Source organism: Anthonomus grandis, chromosome 12 (genome assembly GCF_022605725.1).
Source record: "Anthonomus grandis grandis chromosome 12, icAntGran1.3, whole genome shotgun sequence".
NCBI classification, from domain to species: domain Eukaryota; kingdom Metazoa; phylum Arthropoda; class Insecta; order Coleoptera; family Curculionidae; genus Anthonomus; species Anthonomus grandis.
Window position 1 is genome coordinate 12063122 of NC_065557.1, and position 12615 is coordinate 12075736.

The window sequence follows — 12615 nt, forward strand, 5'->3', positions numbered from 1 at the left end:
TACCTTTTTCATGCCTATATTTTTCAAATAATTATATATAAGCGTTGATTGGCGGTAAGAGTATAAGATGATTTGCGATAACGCGCTGTTTAAGATGGAGATTTTGCGGTCGCAAGTGGCATTTAGAATACGACGTTCAAGCCGATACGAGATCCCATGTGGCATATAGAAAAATACAGCCGTCACAACCTAATGTGAATTGATTTTCCAGTCAAAAACAATATACTTACGATTCGAACAAATTCCGCGAGGTGAGAATGGAAACCGAACACGCGTTTGAACGTACATCCGATAAACCGTCGATTCGGCAAAATCCTGTAAAGTGTGAACGAGCCCTTAGATTGTTAAAAATTAATTTAGGTTTGCGCTATGGTGTGCGCCTTTTATTAATGTACAGGGTGATTTTTATAAGAAGGTCATGCTTTTTGGAGATGATAGGGGACGTTCAAATATAACTTTTGATATAAGACACTATGGGTCGGAAATGCCTCAGAAGCAAAATACAGGGGGTTAAAGTTTTAAAAAAAATTAAGAAATTAATTTTTAGTTTTTTGACTGTTTAAGATATCGGTGTCAAATTTTCTCAATAAAGCTACCTAATAAAGATGCTTTAAATGTAAAAAGTAAATGTTTTAGTTTCAACCAGTGGCGTAGATCAGATAGGCATTAGAGTAATTTTTTAATTAAAAAAAATAGTACGCCACTGATAATCAAAAATTTTAAGAATTCTTGGTTTATTTAACAGAAAAAAAGGTATCCTGCATCTTTTTCCCAAAAGGCACCATTTTATCAGAATTTAAAAATAAATAACTTTAATAAAAACTAAGGAAAAAAAAATCGCCTGCAGCTACTGGCAATGCGAGCCACATGATTCTTTAACTGGTGTCAAGTAAATAAGTAGATGAAACTGATCCCACAAATAAGATTACAAGGATTTCAAGTAGGGGATCTCGCTGGCTAAGAAACCATGCAGGCCACCACAACCAAAAGCTTGGCAAATGTCTGGGTGTTTAGCCCCTTGTTGAAGATGGGTCAACAGATGCAGAACCTTTTGTTTTTTAATTGGATAAAGTTGGTGTCCAGCAATTTTTCGGATACTTGTATTTGGTCTCGCACGAACTCATCGGATTCGCCGAGTGTGCATATCCGCTAACTCAATGCCACGCAAATTGCAAAGAGGGACATGATAACAAAATAACTAATAGCTTTGACGGTTGCTAGGATATTTTTGACATACGAATCAAATATTTGTTATAACGTCATCTTCCTGATTAATTTAAATAAGGTAGTTGTTCTGCCGTTGCTTGATTTTGAATGTTATGCAGCGATTTACGTGGAATGAATTGGCAGATATGCATTTAACCCTTGGTGAATCCAGAGGAAATGCTGTATTGGCTCGCGCGATTTATGCTGAACGTTTTCCCAATCGAATGGTCCCAGAGAGAAGATTTTTTTCTTAAGGTCGATAGGAGTCTACGTGAGAGAGGATAATTACAAGTAAGTACCTACTTAAAAAAAATAAAAACAAAAAATTAACATGTACTTTTTGTTTTAGGTGAACCCAGGCATAAGAGTTCGTGCAAGACCTATTCGTGATAATATTGAGGAGGAAATACTTCACAATATTGAAGAGGATCCAAATACAAGTACTCAAAAAATTGCTGATCACCTGAGGATAAGCCAAACGTTGGTTTGGAAAGTTTTGCATGATAACCACCTTTATCCATTTAAAAAACAAAAGGTTCAGCATCTTTGCCCCAAGACTATGCTAATAGGTTCGCGTTTGCCACTTGGTATCTTCAACAAGGGGCTGAACATCCAGACATTCGCCAAGCTATTTTGTTTAGTGACGAATCAACGTTTTGCCGAGAGGTACATTCCAACCCAAGAAACAATCATGTCCGCTTCTCTTTGTTGGTGGAAATTGTAACAGAGTGTTCCTAAAACATTTACGTTTAAAGTTTGCAGCTTACTACAAGGTCCAGTGTTTCCTGAAGCCGGGCAGTTCAAGCAGTGAGGTGATTAGGACAGCATCAAATTTAGTTAAGGACTTTACGAAAGAAGATTTTTTAATAGTAATGTTAAATGGAATTTGTTCTTCATCTGATGTTTTAAAAAATTTAATTCAAAATCATGTTGATACAAACACTTTAGTGATGAAAAGCCCTTATACTTATTTAAACCATAATGTTATCTATAATAGTAATAAGGCCCTTTATCGTACTTTTCATGAGAATAATATTAATCTGTGTGGGATTTTGGAGTCTAATCACGCCAGTAACTTTGGTTCAGACTTGGCATCATTATTACATGCACATATTTTCAAATATTTTAAAATTAATATTTCATCGAATAAATTGTCTTTGAATCATCAAATTAATGAGTCTGAACTAGTTACTGATCGTGAATTGGATTCTTCTTTTTTATAGACATGTCCACGAAAGTTGAGTCTCATTCATGTTCATATTCTACTAGTAAAATTGAAATTAACTCACTTACTTAAGTCTCTTTAATCTTAATATACAATCCCTAAGAAACAAGATGGATGAGCTTCATCTTTTGCTGGACACATGTAATTTTCCTGATTTTGTACTTCTGACTGAGCACTGGTTGAGGCCTAGTGAATGTTTTTTAATATCTGATTATCTTCCTATATCAAATTTTTGTCGTCAACAATCTATACATGGAGGAACCATGATCTTGGCTAGGCAAACAATTGAAACGATTTTTTGTAATATTGATAAGTATGATAATCTTCTGTTAGAGAATGTTTTTGAATTCTCTCTTTCTTTTTGTAAGCGTTTTAATTTATATATTCTTTGTGTTTATAGGCCACCTACAGGAGATATTGCTATGTTTCTGGACAAACTTGATTCTATTTTATCCCAGTTGTCCCTACACTCTAAGGTTGTATTGGCTGGTGACTTTAATATCAACTACACTGATGAAACGTTGCCACGTACTTCTCTTTTAAGTATTTTAAATTCTTACGACTTGAAAATGCACGTTCTTTCTCCCACACGAATAACTTCTTCATTTGCAACTACAATTGACTATTTCTGTACAAATTTTGATGACGTTTTATGCACAGTACTCCCATCTGGTATTTCCGACCATGAAGCTATTCTTGCTAAAATGCCATATAATACTGTATCATCTTCATCTCATTATATGGGAAGAATTTTCAGCAGGAGAAATTTCAATGCTTTTTCTGCTGCTACAGCTTCGGTAAATTGGAATGCACTTGAAACGGCTTCTGACCCACTTACTTTATTTTTTCAAGTTCTGTGTGATAAGATCAATCAGTGCTTTCCTAAAATGAGGCTTAAAACTAAGAAACGAAAACCATGGGTTACAAGAGGCCTTAGAATTTCTGCTAAAAACCTCCGTTTTTTGACTAAATTGTGCAAATATACCACAAATGAAAATATCCTTGTATATCATCAGAAATACCGTAGTCTGTACAGAAAGACAATTAAAGCAGCAAAATCTAATTATTATAGGGATCGCTTAAATATGTCATCAAATAGGCAAAGAGAGTGTTGGTCGATTATTAATGATTTTAGACATTGCCATAGAAAAGTATCGGAACCGGAGTTAAGACCTGACCCTCTGATGAAAACCCTCATGCTAAATTTAACCGTGGCTACCAACAAAAATTCTCTGTAAATGTTTGGGCAGGCATTGTAGGGGAGAACTTGATTGGTCCGTACATTTTGCCAAGACGTCTCATTGCAGGGAATTATTTGTGAACTTTTAGAAGATGTGCCATTGGATGTTCGGCAAATAATGTGGCTTCAACATGATGGTTGTCCGGCACACTATGGTCGCGTTGTCAGGGAATATTTGAACCAAAGATATCCTAGACGTTGAATTGGGAGGGGAGGCCCAGTGGCTTGGCCAGCGCGCTCCCCCGATTTAAATCCCTGTGATCTTTATTTGTGGGGTCATTTGGACCAACTCATTTATTCTACACCTGTGCCAGATGAACATGATCTTTTGACTCGCATTGCAGTAGCTGCAGGCGAAATTAAAGATAGGGGTGAAGTTATTCAGAAAATTCACGACAATTTAACATTACGCTGCCGGCTCTGTATCCAACAAAATGGCGGCCACTTTGAGCACCTTTTAAATTAATTATTAATTATTATTATTTATTATTTAGTATTTTTTAACGTTATCCAATAATTTTTTTTCCTTAGTTTTTATTAAAGTTATTCATTTTTAAATTCTGATAAAATGGTGCCTTTTGGGAAAAAGATGCAGGATACCTTTTTTTAAATAAACCAAGGATTCTTAAAATTTTTGATTATCAGTGGCGTACTATTTTTTTTTATTAAACAATTACTCTAATGCCTATCTGATCTACGCCACTGGTTGAAACTAAAACATTTACTTTTTACATTTAAAGCATCGTTATTAGGTAGCTTTATTGAGAAAATTTGACACTGATATCTTAAACAGTAAAAAAACTAAAAATTAATTTCTTAATTTTTTTAAAAACTTTAACCCCCTGTATTTTGCTTCTGAGGCATTTCCGACCCATAGTGTCTTATATCAAAAGTTACATTTGAACGTCCCCTATCATCCCCCAAAAGCATGACCTTCTTATAAAAATCACCCTGTATATGAAATAACCAAACTTTCCATTGCCCATACTGACAACGCCGCTGTTTTTTATGCTGTCTTTACGCTTTCCTCTATATTTGTTGATTGGGAAATATTTTAGGTTAGGAAGAAGTGGGCCAAAAAGTAAATAAACATTAAAACGTTTTTTTCACAATGGGCGTAACCTTATACCACTATCCCTTAAGTGGACCTTCCAGGGGCGCCCTTTTGGCCGCCAGAGCCCTTGGTTTAAATATTGATATAAAAATTATAAACCTGTTTAATAAGGAACAATTAACTGAAGAATTTGTAAAGGTAAGTGGGTTAATTTTCTTAAATTTAGGAATTAGTAGGAATAATAAAATAAATGTCCTTTTACACCTTAAGATAAATCCTCAACATACAGTTCCAACACTTGTCGATGGTGATTTTGTTGTATGGGACAGCCATGCTATAGGAACTTACCTAGCAAATACTTACAGCAAAGACCCCAATTTTTATCCTACAGACCCTAAAAAGAGAGCAATCGTGGATCAGAGACTGTACTTTGATATTGGTACAATGTATAAGTGTATTAGGGATATTTGTGTAAGTTTTTTTACCATCCTAATTCATAGTGTTCTAAAGGTGCTTACTGTTTTAGTTCCCAATTCTTTTCAAAGGTGAAGATGAAATTTTTGATGAGCACAAGCAACCATTAGAAGAAGCTTTAGGGTTCTTGGATGTGTTTCTTGAAGGGCAAAAATTTGTTGCCGGGGACCATCTAACTGTTGCAGATTGCTGTTTGGCTTCATCCGTCTCTAGCATTGTGGTAAGAGTTGTTGGATTCGGGTCAAAAATAAGTTACTCCCAAACAAACATCTTTTAATACTTAGTCAAGATTTTCATGTCTCTGAAATTATCCTTAGAACTAATTTAATGTGAAAAAAAACTGAAATAAACAAATATGTTTGTGGAATATGTACTGTTGCTTTGGGAAAGTATGCATAGTAATGCATTAACAGCATATTCCTATATAAAATGTTTTTACTTGTCTACAGTTTTTTTATCATTAAATGCAGATTTATATTATAATTTATATTAGTTCATTACAGCATGTTATGAAATATTTAAAAAATATTTCTGTTGATGAACTCTTTGGCTTGTCTTATATAAATATATTTGAAATCAGGAGTATATTTACAGAAAATTTAAAATAGTTAAAACATCCTAACTCGTAAATCGATAAAGCTGAAAAAATTGAGATTTTTATGAAAACTAATATGCAGTCCTCATGTTTTGAAGTAATTCTCTGATTCTTTTTATATTCTTAGAAATTTGCTTTTTACATTTGTGGTTAAAGTTTAATAAGGGACTAGATTCAATATTTGGTGAAATTTTAGAAAAAAAAGTTAGATTGGACTTGTTTCTTAATAAAGTAATTATAATAAAAAAAAATATATATATATATATTTCGACTGATTTTTATTACAAACACAGGAGTTACATTTCAAATTAACATTATAACTAAATTTTCTCACTAATAAAACATTAGAACAATAAAAAAAGTATGAAAGTAAATAATGAAATCTTACTGGAAATCTACATTTTCTTTATTGTCAGTATCATTATTTTGGGAAACGGCTAATTCCTCCAGAATATCATTCGGTTAGCTGGAATAATAGGATGTAGCTTAGAAATCAAATTTTGCTTTCTTTTTAATTTTACACCTCGACATTGTGTTCGGCAAGAAGGTTTTGGTTCTTCCGAAAAGGCATTTTTGTAGTACAACATATTTTATCCCCTTTTAAAGTGCAAATGTATCATATTCTGCAAGTAATAATAATAATGTCTCTATTAAAATTTACAATTAGTAAATTCTAAATGGCGAAGTTGAAGCTTACTTCCTAGCTTAACCATACAAATCAGCTTGAAGTTAGATATTACAAAGAATTTCAAAATGTATCTTAAATAATTGCATAGTTATAAAATATTAAGTTCTAACTGCCTATATGCACAACCGATTAACATTACAACGTTTGATAACCACACAGACTTATGAAATTTACAATAAGTTAAAGAATAGATATTTAACAACACTCTAGGCTAACAGAGATCAGTAATATAACTGCTTATTTTTCGTTTAAATATAGAAGGTGAAATATATTTTAACTCAGGAGGAATTTTATTATATTGCAGATGAATACAGTAACTGAAGCTCCTCTCAAATAAAACAGTTTTATGAAGAGAAGGACAAGGATTAACAAGTAAGGTTTGGGAACATTTTTTTGAAGCCCAAACTTGGATGAACAATCTTTCCATTCAAAAAAGTTTTGTATGTTCATCTCTTTTACATAGACCTTAGATGAGTTTGCCTTTTTTACAGCCAATTTAAAATCATTAAAATCGATCACCTTACCGTACCTTTTCAATAATTGTTCTACCTGGTGATGGAACGAGTTCGCGGACATAAAAGTGTGACCAGATTGAAAGTATTTTATTCCCAAATTCTCCAGTTCAGGCTCGGTAGAGTTTACAACGTAAACAAAAAAAAATCCCGGATCGTAACATAAGTCTCTGTTATATAAAAAAACATTTAAAAAAAAAGTTGAAATTAAATTTTCCTTATTTCGACCCGCAACCCCTTTGCTTAGCACTTTTCGAATAGTACTGGCATATTCAAAAGCATTTTATAGAGTTTGAAACCTGGACTATAAATTCAGCCATATTTTCATTAGGCCATTTTTTTACGACTCTTAGAATTTTTCTCCTGACTTTTGTTGGCTCTAAACAACCCTCCCTGTATACCGATTTTTTCCAAAAACCATACAGTTCTCAAGCCTCCATTGAACTTTTAGTCCTGGAAATTTCAAGCTGAAACTTGTTTTGAACAACTTTTAGATTCTTGTCTTTCTGAGACTGAAACCCCTAAATATAAAAAAAAAGATTATATACTTCTGAATGCACAGGTGTGTCTCTCTTGTCTCATCAATGAATATTCTACAAACGGAAAGCTACTTAGGACATTTTAACTTAGAAATAGATAGATAGGACATTTTAATTTGGGATTATCGTCTTTTCTGCACATAGAACAATATATTTAGGTGAATTTAAGGCATAAAAAATGTAGTTAGGACTTTCTAATTTAGCCAAGGAGGTAGATACCATTTGATAGGTCAATAAAATATAATAAGCCAAAAAAAGATAATTTTGTAGTTAGGACGTTTTAACTAAGGAGGGCAGAATATCCTTATAACAATATTTAACATGCTGATACCTGATTATGTGTTAGTAATTATAGCTTTTAAGAAGCCAGCCTTACTAAGACTATTATTTGAAAGAAGGCTTATTATGCTTTCATTCTATTTGGCTTCTCCATACTTTATTAAAAAGATCATAGGGAAAATTGTTAAATCTAGAATGGCAACCTGTCTTCAAAAACATAAATTGTTAAATGTCAGCCATGCTTACTTAATATTATGGTTTTATAGGTTTTTTTAAGCATTTCTTCAATCATTTTTAAATAAGCGCAAATAATTTGTAAAGAGTAAGTATGACCTCTCAGCATAGTCCACAGATTTTTTTTTCTATTAATGATTATTTACTTTGCTTGCCCACTATAGTGCTATTTTATAATTAGGAACTAATAACACATTAAGACACACTGGTTTTCATGACATTAAAATAATATTGAAATAGTGTAATGTCTTCAACTTTACAGTGAAATTTTGATCCTATTTGATGGTAGCTTAAAACAAAATCCATAAATAGCAATGTTATAAGTTTTTAGGGCTGTTTATTGATCAGGTTAAAATTTGATAATCATATGCAGATTTTGCAAAAAAGGTGGGCATCTTTATCTTAGGCTGTAAGGGCTGAAAGGATAGGTTTGAGAAATGATGTTTCAAAGGAGGTATAATTTGTCATAGTTGAATTCCACTTAAGGTATGGAATAATTTTTTGAGATTTTTCTAGCTATAAAAATGCAAATCTAGCAAACACGTAGATTCGATCTGTCATTTTCTGAGGGTATAGGTGTCAAAACTACTACTAAAACTACAAGGACTACAGAGGCCATATGGACTCAAATGAAAATCTTTGGCAAATTGTTCTTTAAATAATTAAAATCTCAAACCATAAATTTTACTCAACATAAGAACACAGGTGATGTACAGCCATTACTGTATCAATACAATTTGGAAGCCGAGTTTCTTGGTGTACACATTGATACAGGATAAACATCTTGTTAACCTGTAAAAAAAACTAACCAACAGCTTTTTCAGCTTGATTAGACAATTTTGATAAAAAAATTGTCACGCCCTATAAATTACTTTTGCCAGACTCAGATATCGTTATCTAACAATATGATACTTACGGTACGGTACAATATGATAGAATTGGTCCAAGAGCATGGTACAATGATTATATTTTTCATACCTTGTTTTAAGAGAACGTTATAGGCCTCTATATTTCAGATTGGTCAGTAAGCCAGTAACACTAACCAGATTTAGAAACAATAATTTAGGATATACCCCTTAAACGTCATTAATTAAAAATTCTATTTTTTCAAAAGCATTTTTTGACCTACACCAATTACTAAAAAGTAATTGAATTTCGTATTTTGATTAATGTATTCCAATTAGCGACAATTCTGGTCGAAATATTGACTAAATATATATACGTGCGGAAAAGGTGAAATTTTTATCCTAAATCCAAAAAGATTTGTGTACAAATATAGCCTAAGCTCTAAGGTTACAAAATTATTGATTATATTTTTTAGGCTGTTGGTTGGGATATAAAACCTTATCAAAATGTATATAACTGGTTACCAAGAGTTGCTGAGACTATACCAGGGTATGCGGAAGCAAACCAGGAGGGTGCAGAAGCATTTGGGAAGGCTGTTAGAAGCAAACTGGCTCCTGGACAAATCTAAGTTTTTCAAATGCTTTTATTTACTAAGTTTTTTGAATACACCAATTTTATGAAATTAATTTGTTAAAAGTTTTCTTTTAATGAGATGCATTTCAAGAGTTTTCCACAAACTGCAAACCCACTTGAATCTTTAAAACTTATTTAGGGATCTAAGTGTGTTTTTTTATATGTTTTTCGATGAATATATTTTGTCATATTTTTTCAAGTTTATATGTTTTATTTTGCGTGAGTATTAGAACCACATTTGTCAAGATACTTTATATTTTTTTATTGCTGAGTGCTGAGAACTTTGAAAAACAATTATCAGGAGCTACATTGCAGGCCGGAACGTGAGGGCATAAACTGTAATAATGTCTTCACAAGTACAGTTTTCAATTCAATCAAAACTGTAAAAGAGTACTAAAAGTAAGTAGTACTAAAATATAACACAGTGTTATATTTTATTATTATACACATATAAAGCATTGTAAAATTGTTAAAAATATTAAATTAGATCAGGATTTATTTTCTGAGTGCTAAGAATTATTTCAGGTACGATTTGTTATAGATTCCATGCTGTGAGCAGATTGAGCAATTAAGGAAAAAAAGCACAAAGATGGTTGGATATGGCATATTGTAGTATGGCATATATTGTAGTATTTGGAAAATATTGCCAGTAAAATAGTTTTCTGGAAACTAAAGGGAATTTTAATTTCGCCTGGCAGTGGACGCAATTTCATGTTTTTTCCACATGCTTGAGGTATTTTTTTTGTTTATTTCAAGCAACTGGAGCCTATTCTACTGTTTGGGACACTGGGACTATTATTGTTGAATGCTGAAATGAAGTTTTATTTTCTCCAGGCAGTTGGAGATTTTTAATTTTCTTCAGGGACTTTGAAGTAATTTTCAATTCATTACAGGCAGTAAAAATTCGCTTTGTTATTACAAGGGTTGCTATTTATATTTTGAGCATATTAATCAACGGGTAGTAATTTATTAAGATTAATATTTTGATATTACTCCATGACGATCAATACACTTTTTGCCTAGGCTCTAGTCAATGTAACCCTATTTCGATTGAGGTAATAAGATGTGAGGTCTATGACTTAGTTGTTTCAGCTAATGTGTGAAAGCTTGCACTGTCACAATGAAAAATAAACCCTCGTTGCTGCTTCTTTTTCCGTATTTCACTAAACATTTCTCGTAATTGTAAAGTTGATGATAACAACTCAAATACGAAACGTCTTTTTGAAAATCTGACACCATTTCGTAAAACGCAGAAAGTTACAATGAGTATTTGATTCTTTTGCCAAAAAATTTCGGATACTTTTTAATTTCAAAAGGGCTTTTTAATGATCAGCTTTGCCTTCATTTAACCCACCTCGTATTCGAATCTAGTTTCCGAAATTCCAATGATGGGGTTCGATTTTTAGACACCTTGTACAGGCAATATGGAACGTTTAATAATAAAGCCTTTATTACTTCCAATTAACAAAAAAAAATAGTTTAATATAATATATAAGAAATATACTAAAGGAGTAAAAGGCAACTTCAGCTTCGTTTCTTTTCAGCCTAAATTTAAAGAAAATTACGTATTTACAAAATAGTTGTTTATTTGGAACTGTATTTCTATATAATAATAATAGCATGGCTTGCATATTATGACAAAGTTAATAGTATATTTTTTTAAATCTTAAAACCTTAAGTATTTTGTAAAGTTCATACACAGACATAACTTTAGGCATTGCAGAAATTAAACACATGAAATGTTTACGGTTTAGTTAATTTAGGGAACTGAGAATACAAATGGATGCAACTAGCTACGATAAGATAAAGGGTAATATTAATTAAAATGTTCACATGTGACTTATTTAAATGTGTTCTAATAGTCAAAGTCAAAATATACTTTATTTGCTAAGTTACTTGTGCTAAAAGCTTCCTAATCCTAGAATTTATAATACAAGTATTTATTTGGTTATACAGGATACAGGACAAAAACAGAATACAGAATCGTTGATATACAGAAATGTTGATTGTACATAGAAGCATATTTTATATAATCAAAGAAAAAACCAAAAAAGAAGAAAAGAAAAGGCGAGAACCAACATAAAACAAGAATAATAAAAAAAAATAAAATAAATCTAATCAACAGATATATAATTAATTTTAAATATTAAAATGAGTCGTTAAAATACTCTTCAATGCTGTTGTAAGCTTTTGGTAAGATTAATTTCTTTAGTTCTCTCCTAAACTTTTTAAGGTCTGTAACAGTCCTAATCGAAAAAGAAACATGATTAAATATTTTACGACTAATAAATATAAGAGAGTTTCTCGTAAGTGAGGAGGTGGGTATTGAAGAGATAAGTTGCCCACTTAACGAGTATTATGACTGGTGCAGGATGGTGGACTTACGGACTTATGTATGAGTGTTGCAGATTCAGAAAACTGTTAAAATTCTTTCAGCTACAAAAAGAGGTTTACAAGAGACTCTCAGACCAACACCACACAGATACCTTAATGCTTTTTTCTGAATAGTAAAAATTATGTTAAGGAGTCCCTTGGAGCACAAACCCCAAAATGGCAACCCATAACGGATATGAGAGTCTATTAAGGCGAAATAAACTGAACGAGCAAACAACCCCCCCAACTCATGCCTGGCAACCCTGACTGCAAAACAACCAGAAGATAGTTTAGCAGCGAGGCCCAAAACGTGGTTGTCAAACCTTAAACTCTCATCAATGAAGAGGCCGAGAAATCGACAATAATCCCTACCATGTAGTGAGCTCTGCTCATCAAACAAAAAACTCTCTTCATTACACTTAAAGCCCAGAACAAAAGTCTTATCAATATTGAATACAAGCTGATTGCAGATGCACTACTCTTTAATTTTGTGAAGATCCTCTACTATGAGAGATCTGACTACTTTTTGATCTTTGTTATGCCACAGAATTGTAATATCATCGGCAAACTGAACCACTAGTCCATGCAGTGATAGAGAGCTTAAGTCATTAACGTATAATAAAAATAAAATAGGACCCAACACTGAGCACATCTTAAATGAGGTACACCACATTTAAGATGTGCTATTCCTGATGAAAATCCAGATGCAACCACCCT

At 32.4% G+C, this 12615-nt stretch overlaps 3 protein-coding genes across 3 annotated transcripts in view; all 3 read left to right on the forward strand.

The window, feature by feature from the left end:
* LOC126742921 (synaptic vesicle 2-related protein) overlaps positions 1-4866 on the forward strand; it is a 29281-nt gene extending 24415 nt beyond the window's left edge. The window contains exon 11 of the mRNA XM_050449796.1: positions 4730-4866. The gene's annotated coding sequence lies outside the window, so the exon portion shown is untranslated. The remainder of the gene's footprint in view (positions 1-4729) is intronic.
* LOC126742922 (uncharacterized) lies at positions 896-4582 on the forward strand. Its single transcript, XM_050449798.1, has 2 exons — positions 896-1497; positions 1556-4582. Exon 2 carries the CDS (start codon positions 2542-2544, stop codon positions 3667-3669), a length of 1128 nt encoding a protein of 375 aa, XP_050305755.1. The 5' UTR covers positions 896-1497; positions 1556-2541; the 3' UTR covers positions 3670-4582.
* LOC126742923 (glutathione S-transferase 1-like) lies at positions 4781-9724 on the forward strand. The gene is made up of 4 exons (XM_050449799.1): positions 4781-4923; positions 4996-5196; positions 5252-5419; positions 9368-9724. Exons 1-4 carry the CDS (start codon positions 4783-4785, stop codon positions 9518-9520), a joined length of 663 nt encoding a protein of 220 aa, XP_050305756.1. The 5' UTR covers positions 4781-4782; the 3' UTR covers positions 9521-9724.
* Positions 9725-12615: the final 2891 nt, after the last annotated feature.

Excerpts from the sequence above, each read along its gene's own strand:
- LOC126742922 (XM_050449798.1), top strand. The coding sequence starts at position 2,542 with ATGGATGAGCTTCATCTTTTGCTGGACACATGTAATTTTCCTGATTTT.
- LOC126742923 (XM_050449799.1), top strand. The coding sequence starts at position 4,783 with ATGGGCGTAACCTTATACCACTATCCCTTAAGTGGACCTTCCAGGGGC. Across the intron at positions 4,924-4,995 it reads TAACTGAAGAATTTGTAAAG|ATAAATCCTCAACATACAGT; the intron begins GTAAGTGGGTTA and ends TTACACCTTAAG. Across the intron at positions 5,420-9,367 it reads CATCCGTCTCTAGCATTGTG|GCTGTTGGTTGGGATATAAA; the intron begins GTAAGAGTTGTT and ends TATATTTTTTAG.